General features: G+C 40.5%; 1 protein-coding gene across 2 annotated transcripts in view; it reads right to left on the bottom strand.

Annotated features, from left to right (window-relative positions):
* LOC129820412 (serine/threonine-protein kinase tousled-like 2) overlaps window positions 1–10927 on the bottom strand; it is a 29214-nt gene extending 18287 nt beyond the window's left edge. The window contains exons 1-3 of one of the 2 annotated variants that reach the window (XM_055877481.1): window positions 10230–10927; window positions 6629–6711; window positions 2551–2622 (exon numbers count right to left, since the gene is read on the bottom strand). In XM_055877481.1, coding sequence (XP_055733456.1) covers window positions 2551–2622; window positions 6629–6709 — 153 coding nt within the window. In that variant the 5' untranslated portion in view covers window positions 6710–6711; window positions 10230–10927. The remainder of the gene's footprint in view (window positions 1–2550; window positions 2623–6628; window positions 6712–10229) is intronic. The other variant, XM_055877492.1, reaches the window with a different exon arrangement.
* Between the last annotated feature and the right edge of the window lie 2025 nt (window positions 10928–12952).

The following is a 12952-nucleotide window of genomic DNA, read 5'->3' as shown; positions in this document are numbered from 1 at the left end:
TTGACAGACTTCAGAAGTTACTCAGCAGTTCAGGGAATAATGATGATGACAAGTACGAAACTGGAAACAAAGTGTACTACAAACAAGTTGACTGTCAAGAGTGGAAAGGACCGGGAGTAGTCATTGGTCAAGATGGTGTGGTGATATTTGTGAGGCACGGAGGCATCATTGTCAGGGTGCATCACTCAAGATTGCGGAAAGTAAATGATCCACAAGATAGAGGGGCTGTTGCTGAGAATCGGTCTCCTAATGAAAATGACAAAAAGGACACAGTAAGACACAAACCTACCAGATGTCGCATCCAATGATATGGACACTGAAACTTGACACAGGAAATGGAGCAGAGACATTCAACCATGCCACAGGTAATACTGTTGAGCGTTCAAATGAGGAAAACATTCAACAACAGCGACATGTGTTAAGAGAACATGGTTGTTCCAATCTGAAAACTGGACAAACAGTTAATTACAAGGACAGAGAAAGTGGTATTCCACATACAGCAACCATCATTGGACGAGCAGAGAAAGCAAAAGGAAAACACCAGAACTGGTACAACTTGCAGTACACTGAACCAGCTACACTTTCTGGTACAACAGGGTCAGCTGACCTGTCACTTGTAGATAATATCAGAATTGAACCAATGGAAAATCGAGAAAAACAGAATGACATTCAAAATGATTATGTACTTGAAACAAAGGACGTGTCATTTGACTCAGCTAAGCTAGATGAGCTCAGTAATTGGAGAAAAAAATTGAGTGTTTGAGGAAGTCAAAGACATTGGCCAAAAATGCGTCTCAACAAGGTGGGTGTGTACCCTTAAAGAATCCTTAACTGGAATAGTGCCTAAAGCACGTCTAGTGGCTAGAGGTTTTGAAGAGCTGGCTGCTAAAGAACTCCCAAAAGACTCACCGACATGCGCCTCAGTCACTCAGATTACTGATGACATCAAATCTGCATTATTGCAGGGAACAGAGCTGTCAAGGGACATTTACATCCGACCTCCACCTGAAGCTAAAAGCGAAGGAACACTGTGGAAACTAAAAAAGTGTGTGTATGGACTGGCAGATGCATCACTCTACTGGTACAACAAAGTCAAGGCAACAATACTGAATACAGGTGGAAAAATGTCACAGGTGGATCCTGCAGTCTTCTATTGGCTTGATCAAGACTGCAATGTGACTGGAGTACTTGCCTGCCATGTTGATGACTTTATCTGGGGTGGCTCACAGACCTTTGCTTCAACTGTGATTCCACACCTCAAAGCTGTTTTCTAGGTTGGCCGTGAGGAGCATGATCATTTTTTGTTATGTTGGCATAGAGTTTATTACAGTTGATGAAAAAATACTGATGAAACAGGAGAGCTATATCAAGAATCTTCAACCCATTCACCTGGATTCTTCAAGAGCCGTACAAAGGAATTCCCCTCTGTGGAATTGAAGCTGATCAATTGAGTTCAAAGATTGGACAAATTTTATGGGTTGCTAGACAGAGTAGACCTGATGTAATGTTTGATGGTTGCAACTTGGCATCTAACACAAAACTGTCACACAACCCATTTGTAATGGGGATCTTTAATAATACTTGGACATTTAATTATGTTGTTGATGTTTTATTTGTCTTTAAAGAAAAGGGGGAGATTGTTAAGTTCATGTTTTAAGTATCCCTATATTTCTGTTATTACGGGGCTATCAGTCAGTCAAGAGTGCGCCTGCGCAGGGAGTCTTGTTGTCGATGGACCTAGCCTTGAGTGTAATGGCTACCTTGTAGTGTGTTCATATAGTATAGTAAACTTTGTTAAACTGGAACCTTGTCGTTGTGTCATTTTGAGTTAACACCCACAAGGTCATATGCTATTTCTAGGGGGTTTAGGGTTAAGGTTAGAATTAGGTTAAGGAAAATAGTATTTTGAATGGGACTGAATTGTGTCCCCCCACAAGGTTAGTTATGCAAGACTGACTGTGTGTGTGTGTGTGTGTGTGTGTGTGTGTGTGTACGCACACACACACACAGGCCAGTGGCAGCTCCTAAGAGGAGGAAGGGGAGGACCATCCTGAGTGAATTTATATATATATTTTTTTAAAGTTACAAATTAAATAAAAAGTTTTCCTTCTTAGATTAAACTAATAAATATATTCACGTTTGCAAATAATTGAATAAAACACACTGTTCTGCAATGAAGTTCTACAGTAGCCTCAACAGCACTCTGGAGGGTAGCACCATAGTGTAGCCGGGGAACAGCTAGTTTTCGTCCCCTTCTGAGTACATTGACTTCCTTGCAACTGTTGGAATAATGATTACACCCTAGATCAGCTAGATGCAGGGAAGAGTGTGCAAGGTGGTTTTGAATGTGTCGCTGCCTGGATTACTCAAATGTTTCTCTACCTGTTGTAGCGACCTCTTGATGGGTATAGGGAACATTTGAGTATCATGTAGTAGCCTAAACTTATCGACGTTACATTGAGCTGGGCGAATGGAACATGAATGACAGTCAGCCAATATGCTGTACTAGAAATAAGGCCGCCCCTGGCACACGCATGTAGTCATACTGACCTCCAGCTCCTTGTCGCTCAGAGAGCCCACGCTGCACAGGCTCTGGTTGGACGACTCGTTTATTCCCGAACCCTGGAGGAAACAACAATACATTGGACAACAAGAAAATGAATGCTAAATGCCTCTGTCCTGCAATAGCTTCAGAAAGTATTCAGACCCCTTTACTTTTTCCACATTTTGTTGTGTTAGACTGAATTTTAAGTTTACTTATTTTAAACCCTTTTTGTCCTGAATACAAAGCATTATGTTTGGGGCAAATCCAAAACAACACTTCATTGAGTACCACTGGTCATATTTTCAAGCATGGTGTTGGCTGCATAATGTTATGGGTATGCTTGTCATCTGCAAGGAATATCGTTTTTTAGAATGAAAATAACAGAACACAGCTATAAGCACAGGCAAAATCCTACATGAAAACCTGGTTCAGTCAGCTTTCCACAAGACACTGGGAAATGAATTCACCTTTCAGCAGCACAATAACCTAAAACACAAGACCAAATCTATACTGGAGTTGCTTTACAAGAAAACAGTAAATGTTCCTGAATAGTCTAGTTACAGGTTAAACTCAAATCTACTTAAAACTATCGCAAGACCTGAAAATGGTCTTCCAGCAAAGATCAACAACCAATATGACAGCGCTTGAAGAATTTTTAGGAGAATAAATGGGCAAATATTGTATAATCCGCACAGCTCTTAGAGATTTACCTAAAAAGACAACTGTAACTGTTGCCAGGTGCTTCTACAATGTATTGACTCAGGGGTGTGAATACTTATGTAATTGAGATATTTATGAATTTCACTTTCAATACATTTGCTAAAATTTCTAAAAACACATTTTTTTACTTTCTCAATATGGGATAGTGTGTGTAAAAGGCTGAGATGTTTTTTAATTTTTTTTATATATTTCATCCATTTTGAATTCAGGCTGTAACAACAAAATGTGTTACAGGTCAAGGGATATAAATACTTTCTGAAGGCACTGTATGTAAGACAGGTTAATTCAATGAGTATCACACAATAAAGTATTTAAACCACACACACATTTACATACAGTTGAAGTTGGAAGTTTACATAGACCTTAGCCAAATACATTTAAATTCAGTTTCACAATTCCTGACATTTAATCCTAGTAAAAATTCCCTGTTTTATCTCAGTTAGGATCACCACTTTATTTTAAGAATGTGAAATGTCAGAATAATAGTAGAGAATGATTTCAGATTTTTTTCAGCTTTCATCACATTCTCAAATGGGTCAGAAGTTTACATACACTCAATTAGTATTTGGTAGCATTGCCTTTAAATTGTTTAACTTGGGTCAAACATTTCGGGTAGCCTTCCACAAGCTTCCCACAATAAGTTGGGTGAATTTTGGACCATTCTTCCTGACAGAGCTGGTGTAATCGAATCAGGTGTGTAGGCCTCCTTGCTCGCACATGCTTTTTCAGGTCTGCCCACAAATGTTCTATAGGATTGAGGTCAGGGCTTTGTGATGGCCACTCCAATACCTTGACTTCATTGTCCTTATCATTGTCCTTAAGCCATTTTGCCACAACTATAGAAGTATGCTTGGGGTCATTGTCCATTTGGAAGACCCATTTGCAACCAAGCTTTCACTTCCTGACTGATGTCTCGAGATGTTGCTTCAATATATCCACAGCATTTTCCCTCATGATGCCAACCACTTTGTGAAGTGCACCAGTCCCTCCTGCAGCAAAGCACCCCCACAACATGATGCTGCCACCCCCGTGCTTCACGGTTGGGATGGTGTTCTTCAGCTTGCAAGCATCCCCATTTTTCCTTCAAACATAACAATGGGCATTATGGCCAAACAGTTATATTCTTATTTCATCAGACCAGAGGACATTTCTCCAAAAAGTACGATCTTTGTCCCCATGTGCAGTTGCAAACCGTAGTCTGGCTTTTTTATGATTTTGGAGCAGTGGCTTCTTCCTTGCTGAGCAGCCTTTCAGGTTATGTCGATATAGGACTCGTTTTACTGTGGATATAGATACTTTTGTACCTGTTTCCTCCAGCATCTTCACAAGGTCTGTGCTGTTGTTCTGGGATTGATTTGCACTTTTCGCACCAAAGTACGTTCATCTCTAGGATACAGAACGCGTCTCCTTCCTGAGCAGTATGACGGCTGCGTGGTCCCATGGTGTTTATACTTGCGTACTATTGTTTGTACAGATGAACGTGGTACCTTCAGGCATTTGGAAATTGCTCCCAAGGATGAACCAGACTTGTGGAGGTCTACAATCTTTTTTCTGAGGTCTTGGCTGATTTCTTTAGATTTTCCCATGATGTCAAGGAAAGAGGCACTGAGTTCAAAGGTTGGCCTTGAAATACATCCAATTCACTCAAATGTTGTCAATTAGTCTATCAGAAGCTTCTAAAGTCATTACATAATTTTCTGGAATTTCCAAGCTGGTTAAAAGCACAGTCAACTTAGTGAATGTAAACGTCTGACCCACTGGAATTGTGATACAGTGAATTATAAGTGAAATAATCTGTCTGTAAACAATTGTTGGAAAAATTACTTCTGTCATGCATAAAGTAGTTGTCCTAACCGACTTACCAAAACTAAAGTTTGTGAACATGACATTTTGTGGAGTGGTTGAAAAACGAATTTTAATGACTCCAACCTAAGTGTATGTAAACTTACGATTTCAACTGTACATACATATACATTACCAGCCAAAAGTTTGGACACCTACTCATTCCAAGACTTTTCTTTATTTTTACTATTTTATACACATCAAAACTATGAAATAACACATATGGAATAATGTAGTAACCAAAAAGTGTTGAACAATTCAAAATATAATTTAGATTTGAGATTCTTCAAAGTAGCCACCCTTTGCCTTGACAGTTTTTTCCCCCCACTCTTGACATTCTCTCAAACAGCTTCATAAGGTAGTCACCTGGAATTAATTTCAATTTCAACACATCTCAACATCAACTGTTCAGAGGAGACTGCGTGAATCAGGCCTCCAAAGTCAAATTGCTGCAAAGAAACCAATACTAAAGAACACCAATAAGAAGAGGCTTGCTTGGGCCAAGAAACACGAGCAATTGACATTAAACCGGTGGAAATCTGTCCTTTGGTCGGATGAGTCCAAATTTGAGATTTGTGGTTCCAACCGCCGTGTCTTTGTGAGACGCAGAGTAGGTGAACGGATGATCTCTGCATGTGTGGCTCCCACTGTGAAGCATGGTGGTGGTGTGTTGGTGCTTTGTTGGTGACACTGTCAGTGATTTATTTAGAATTCAAGGCACACTTAACCAGCATGGTTACCACAGCATTATGCCATCCCATCTGGTTTGTGCCTAGTGGGACTATCATTTGTTTTTCAACAGAACAATGACCCAACACACCTCCAGGCTGTGTAAAGACTATTTGACCAAGAAGGAGAGTGATGGTGCTGCATCAGATGACCTCGTCTCCACAATCACCCAACCTCAACCCAATTCAGATGGTTTGGGATTAGTTGGACCGCAGAGTGAAGGAAAAGCAGGCAACAAGTGCTCAGCATATGTGGTTACATCTTTTCCACGACTGTTGGAAAAGCATTCCAGGTGAAGCTGGTTGAGAGAATGCCAAGAGTGTGCAAAGCTGTCAAGGCAAAGGGTGGCTACTTTAAAGAATCTCAAATACATTTAGGATTTGTTTAAGACTTTATTGGTTACTACATGATTCCTTGTGTTATTTCATAGTGTGGATGTCTTCAGTATTATTCTACAATGTAGAAAATAGTAAAAAACAAAAATAAATTAAAACACTGAATGAGTAGGTGTGACTTAATATGGTGCAAGTCTGTCTTCCCTATTAATTTGGGGTTGGAGTGGACTTTAATTAGCAACACTGGCCCTTGGTAACATCAAGCAGTGTGGGCACCTTGTCTTGCTGATTATTCCATTGGTGGGTGGGTGTGCATGTGTGTGGTGTGTGCCCGGTGGTGTGCCTTGCCACGGAGTGCTGCTGAGACAGATGATGACTGATAAACTGCAAACTGGATGCCAGAGCAGCACTGTCACACACACAGAATGGATGCAGACACAATTTAATGGAGACAGACCTTGGCCACTCCGACTCCTGTGAAGCGAGCCTCAAGCAGCTCCTGCCGCCGAGGGTCCAGGCTGTGCAGTTCTTCCATCATGTCTACAGAGAAGAGAGAGAGAGAATGTGTTAATTAAAGAGTTCAATCTTGGTTTCATCCGACCAGAGAATCTTGTTTTTCTCATGGTCAGAGTCCTTCAGGTGCCTTTTGGCAAACTCTAAGCGGGCTGTCATGTGCCTTTTACTGAGGAGTGGCTTTCGTCTAGCAACTACACGGTTGTCAAAACATCAAGCTAGGGAAAGCGTTCAGGAAACAGACCTTGTTGGAAATACTAAACTCCCCTATAGAAAAAATGTATTGTGAAAAAACAATTGGAACCATTTCCAAGTTTGACCGCTAGGTTTTATGTGTATATGACGAAAATACTGTGGTATCAAAGACTGTACAGTATGAAGATAGGCAGAAACTGCTTCTCCAATATAAATCCCTGATCACACTTGTAGGTGATGTCTAGGAGACATTGGCTTGCTAAGCTCATGCGCAGAAACATGTCTTCGGGTCTAATGGTCGTCTCGCACCGAACTACGCATGTGCAGGCCATCAATTTAATTGCACTCGTTTGATATGGCCTGGTGCCCCGGGTAGCGGAGTTTGTTCATTTTAGAACATTCCATTGGTCCTTAAGTGAAATCTCCAACCTCCCGGGGCACCAGGCCATGTAAAATGAACTCCACCGTCAGGGTTGCTATGTTAGCGGTTTTCCCGCAAAATTGGGCTACTTTGAAAAATGTATTGGGTTACGGGTTTTTGGGCTACTTATAAAAGTTTCACAGCGCCCACCATGGCATTTAAAGATTTTTTTTTATTAATAAATATATATATTTCACTGTGACATGCTGCTGCTGACTATCAGGCAGTGAGGCTGTTGCTGAGTGAATGGTGAGGAGGGCTACCATTTGAAACAATAAAAATGTTGACATGACGAGTCCTAGCAAATCAATTTGTGCTACTTGTGTAGCCTACCTGGAGCTAGCAAACGGATTTAATAAATAGCCTATAACTTGAGTAATATTGTTTTAGCCTTATGTTATTATGCAATTATTAACAACCATGTTTAGTTAATTAAATTAGAAGTTATCAAAGCTCTATCTGCAATTGTTAGAATGCATTAGATTGACTTAACAGTCCAAATAGGCTACAGGTAAAAAAAATTATCTAAATACTGGCTATTGTTGACAAGCATATTCAGATCAAACATATAATTAATATTTAATTCAGTGATTGAAATTACGACCCCATCCACAGCCTATTCCAGCAGGCTAGTGGGAAACAAGCATTTCTTACCTCGAAATCACCAAACTATTAATGTTGAATAAATGAGTCTTAATTTGGACTAAGCAGGCTGATAGATCATTCAGTTGACATCTTGCCTAGGTTACTGTAGACTGATGCAGGTAGCCTACAGCCCTTGATAGGCCTACATCTAAGCAAACCATGGCAAAGCTGAATTACAATCATGCACCCAGATTTTTGTCCGTAGCCTATGCCTATTGAAATGACAAGTCAATCTCGCAAAATAGGACATTTATAACTGTTTGCAGTCTCAACATCTGGCACAATTGCCAGAAAATAGCCTAACATTCTTTCTTTAAAAAAATAAGTTAATCCAGGTGTTTCTTGCTCAGAGGATTGAGATCCTCTGTACAACTTTCATCACTCAAACTCCCCTGTCAGATGTATCTAGTCATGCACATGCGCAAAAGGGATTTATTTAAGCAATAAGGCCTAGGGGGGTGTGGTATATGGCCAATATACCACGGCTAAGGGCTGTTCTTAACGCAGAGTGCCTGGATACAGGCCTTAGCCGTGGTATATTTTCCATATATCACAAAACCCTGAGGTGCCTATTATCAACTGGTTAACAACGTAATTACAGCAGTAAAAATAAGTGTTTAGGTAACCAGTTTAAAACAGGGAAAGGGGAATACCAACTGACTAGTTGTACAACTGAATGCCTTCAACTGAAATGTGTCTTCCGCATTTAACCCAACCCCTCAGATTGGTGCGGGGGACTGCCACAATTGACATCCACGTGTCACCTGCCTTGCTCAGGTGACCTTGTCAGCTCGGGGATCCGATCCGGCAACCTTTCGGTTACTGGCCCAACGCTCTAACCACTAGGCTACCTGCCACCCTGGGAGTTTGTGGTACTTGGCTAATATACCACAGCTAACGGCTGTATCCAAGCACACCACACTGCATCATTCTTAAGAACAGCCCATAGTCGTCGTATATTGGCCACATATCATACGCCCTCATGCCTTATTGCTTAATCATAGCAGTGAAACGAGTTAAACCAACAACCATTGATGGAAAATGACCTGGTGAGTTTAAACGGGGTGAATGATCTTTTCTCTTGCGATATACTCAAATTAGTATATTATGTCTTGTCAGTTCACAAGAATTATAACTTTGATGAAAACCTAATTTTGCATCTAAAGTAGGTACAAGTTACATTGGTATTCCTTAATTGGCTCAATAACGTAATGGGAAAACAATTATTGTATAAATGTGGCAATTTAGCTCGTTTTCAGCCCTTTTGGGCAGGTTTTGAATGGTCATTGGATTAGATGTGTTAGCTACAACTGGCAACCCTGTTCACCTTTGAGATTTAAACAAACATTTCTTGTGGCCCTGGTGCCCAAGATAATTTCGAGGACAAATTTCTTATGACTAATGTTTTATTGGCTAAACACTGTCTAATCTGTTATGATCCACCTGGCTAAAAATGTATCCAAGACAAATAATCCTAAAACATACAGTACCAGTCAAAAGCTGACACAATCATTCCAAGGTTTTTCTTATTTCGTAGTTTTGATATCTTCACTATTATTCTACAATGTAGAAAAAAGTAAAAAATAAAGAAAAACCCTCGAATGAGTAGGTGTCCAAACTTTTGACTGGTACTGTAGGTAGCTAGAAAACCCCTCGCCCTCTCTTTGCATCAAACATGCATACAAGTTAGGTAGTTAGTTTGATAACTATATAGTTACCTAGATGGTACTCTCAAACCCAGAACTAAAATATCGTGTTATTGCGTCAGATGCGCGATTGTGTTAGCTAAATGCTGTCCACGAGAGATTATGGTAAACTAGTCATAAGATTGACAAAGCAATGTATGACATTATCGCTACTACATTTTGTCTTCTGAGGATGCTCTGTCTGGTGTGGCACTCACATAGACTACAAAAAAAGGTAGCACTGTGGTGGTCTGCTGTGTATAACATTTGCCATGTTCTTAGTCTAATTAACTAGATCTGAGATTTCAGTTTCCAATGCACGGCTAACCTAACGAACCTCAGCCAGGTCCGTAATTTGTGGGTAAATTAATTACGTTAGCTAACAAAGTCAGTGCTAACGTTAAGTATTATAGCTAACGTTAGTACAGCCACATATTGATTGTCGGAATGGGGAAAAAAGTATTACTACTTAAACTTGGCTACTAGTAGTTATAATTACGTTACTCTGTCTAAAGCACTGCTTTAATAGCTAGCTAACTATAGTTAGTTATTGAGGAGGCTGGCTAACGTATGTAGTCAGTCGAAACAACTTTGTTTACCTGTAGCGCTGTCGTTTGCAAGGTCCGTGTGGGGGTCTTTCAGTCCCTCGAGGTCAGGCGATAGCTAAGTTAACTAGCTGCTGCTGATGTCCCGTTGTCTCTCAAAAAGACCCTACACTTAAACCCCCCAAAAAACGCTCACATCAGCATTGTCCATCTGTTGACTTCTCTTTCCCTCTGAACACCAGGAGGCCGAGAATCCTCGGGGTTTCCAAGCCCGCCTTGCAGGCTGTAGCCCATGCACATGCAACTCCGAGCTCGAGGGTTGTTGTTGTAGTTTCTTTGGAAAGGGCCTTTCTTCTTTGGTAAAAAAAAACAAAAAAAGTTTTATTATGTATTTTGTTTTGGCGAATGAATGTCGAAATCCTTCACCTGCCGCTGAAAGAATAAAACTTTAACTTGTTTCTCTTGCGATAAATTGGTTAACATTAGATTGAATTAGCTAGCATTCGCGAGTCATCGATAAAAGACCAGAGATGGGTGGATTCAATCCATCTGCGTGCTCGACAGACAGGGTGTGCTAGCTACCTCGCATCGACAGTCTGCTGCGGACATAACCCCGAACTCCCACTAAATTCAGTCAGATCAATTAGATTTTGAGACTGTTTATGCAATGTAAGCAACAAGTGTGCTACAATTTGTTCGGTCTGAATACAACAGGGGAGGGGGAGGGGGAGCCACTGACTGCGTTTACAGAGGCAGCCTATTCTGATCTTTTTTTTCACTAATTGGTATTTTGACCAATCAGATCAGCTCTGGGAAAAATCCGATTTAAACGTGTCTAATGTCGTTGCTCAAAAGACCAGTGGAAGATTAGTGGAAATTAAATAAAAATTGGGCTGTCTGTGTAAACGATGCCTAAGAGAGCGCACAACCCAAAACCATAGTAGAGTGGTTGCAGTTTGCGTTCAGAAAAATGAAGTTGTAGTGGGCCGTACATGGGCTATAGGGTGATTTAATATGCCTGAGCTCTGTCAAAGTGTTCCTGGATTACATAACCATGTCAAGAATGATGTTGCTCAATGCTCGCCTGTCCAGACAGAATGGATTATTCCCCTATTCCCACTACTGAGCGGCAACCCAGTACTAATAGCACAAACTCATGGCGCATCGAACTCCAATCAATGACACACCCCTTATGAATTCCTTAACTCGATGCTCTCTTGAGTTTGTGCTATTAGTTCAAATAAACATAACTGTGAATGTGGACGTAACTAGCTATTTTACAGTGAAAGCGAGGTAAATTATCGGATAAGAAATGACCAATTATCTAGTATTTTCTGTAATTCTAGACTTTTATTTTAATCAGTTATGTGTATTGCTTTATCATCTTATACACTGGAAGTTATCTTTATTCACTCTGGAAAACGTTGTTGTATGTAACGTTAACTTGTTGGTTCCTTGAAGCGTGTAGGTGTTTAAACTACAGTAACTGTTTAAAAATATACTCGCTGTTGATATTATTTAGGCAAAAAGACAGTTAATAATAGCAAACGTGTAAGCACATGGAAATACTTTTTAGCGAATTATTCATTTCAGATCAATGACTGGATTGGCGGGTTTTGAGTGACGGACTGTGAAACTCAAACTTCCATTTTTCCTTAGTACTGGTGTTGTGCCTATAAGCCCCCCCCCCCCCCCCCCCCCCCCCCCCCCCCCCTTCGCGTGAAAGCGCACGCACTCATTTCTTCATTGCTGCCACTTGCTTGCTAGTTGAGATTTCTGATCACGTTCGGCTGCGTTTCATTTTATTTTTGTCGGTTTGATCGTGGGGGAGGCACTAGTAATGTCTGGAGTTTTCGGTTTGGCTATTTGTTTCAAGTGTATTAGTCTATAAATAAATCTCTTAGCCAAAATTAGTTGTATCTCCCATGTCTTATTCGACTAGTAATTGTTCTGAAATGTTTATTGCTTGTGTAACAGTATAGCTTCTGTCCTTTTCCTCGCCCTAACCTGGGCTCGAACCAGGGACCCTGTGCACACATCAACCACAGTCACTCACGAAGCATCGTTACCCATCGCGCCACAAAAGCCGCGGCCCTTGCAGTAAAAGGGTAACAACTTCTAGGTCTCAGAGCGAGTGACGTCACCGATTGAAACACTATTAGAGCGCACCACCGCTATCTAGCTAGCCATTTCACATCGGCCACACTTGCCTACATTTTACTCCCTCCTCTATGTTTAATATAACACACATACATTAATTATTATTTTCGGTTGCCTATCCTGACGTGAAGTTTGTTCTATAGAAAGTATTTGACTCTGATGTGTGCCACAGAAAGTATTTGACTCTAGCCTCAAAATGAAGGAAAATTAGAAGGGGAGGAGGATTTCGGCAAGGCCTTTAGAAGTGAACAAGCAATTACCCTGTTAGTGTCTTCCTAATTATTGTCCACCTCCCCACAGAAATGGCACAGTTGGCTCAGGTCATCTAGCAAAACATAATGTCAAGTAGTCTATACATCTTTACATGTATTTTTCTGAGCAAATGGGGAACAGGGAACAAGGGAATAGTATAGGTTTCTTGTAACACAATTATTTAAATACATGTGTTTTAGTGGCCATCTAGTCAGAAGTTGGATCAAAGATAACCTTGAAAGATCCATATAAATGTTTTTTTTTAATTATCTAGAATTATATTAAATTAGAAATGTAACATACCAGTGTTTTGGAGGAGAGTGACTGCTACTACTACAATCGACTACTCCTTCAGAACAGATTCA

The sequence above is a fragment of the Salvelinus fontinalis genome, chromosome 1 (assembly GCF_029448725.1).
Source record: "Salvelinus fontinalis isolate EN_2023a chromosome 1, ASM2944872v1, whole genome shotgun sequence".
NCBI classification, from domain to species: domain Eukaryota; kingdom Metazoa; phylum Chordata; class Actinopteri; order Salmoniformes; family Salmonidae; genus Salvelinus; species Salvelinus fontinalis.
Note: the sequence above shows the minus strand (reverse complement) of the source record. Positions and strands in the feature narration are given on the sequence as shown.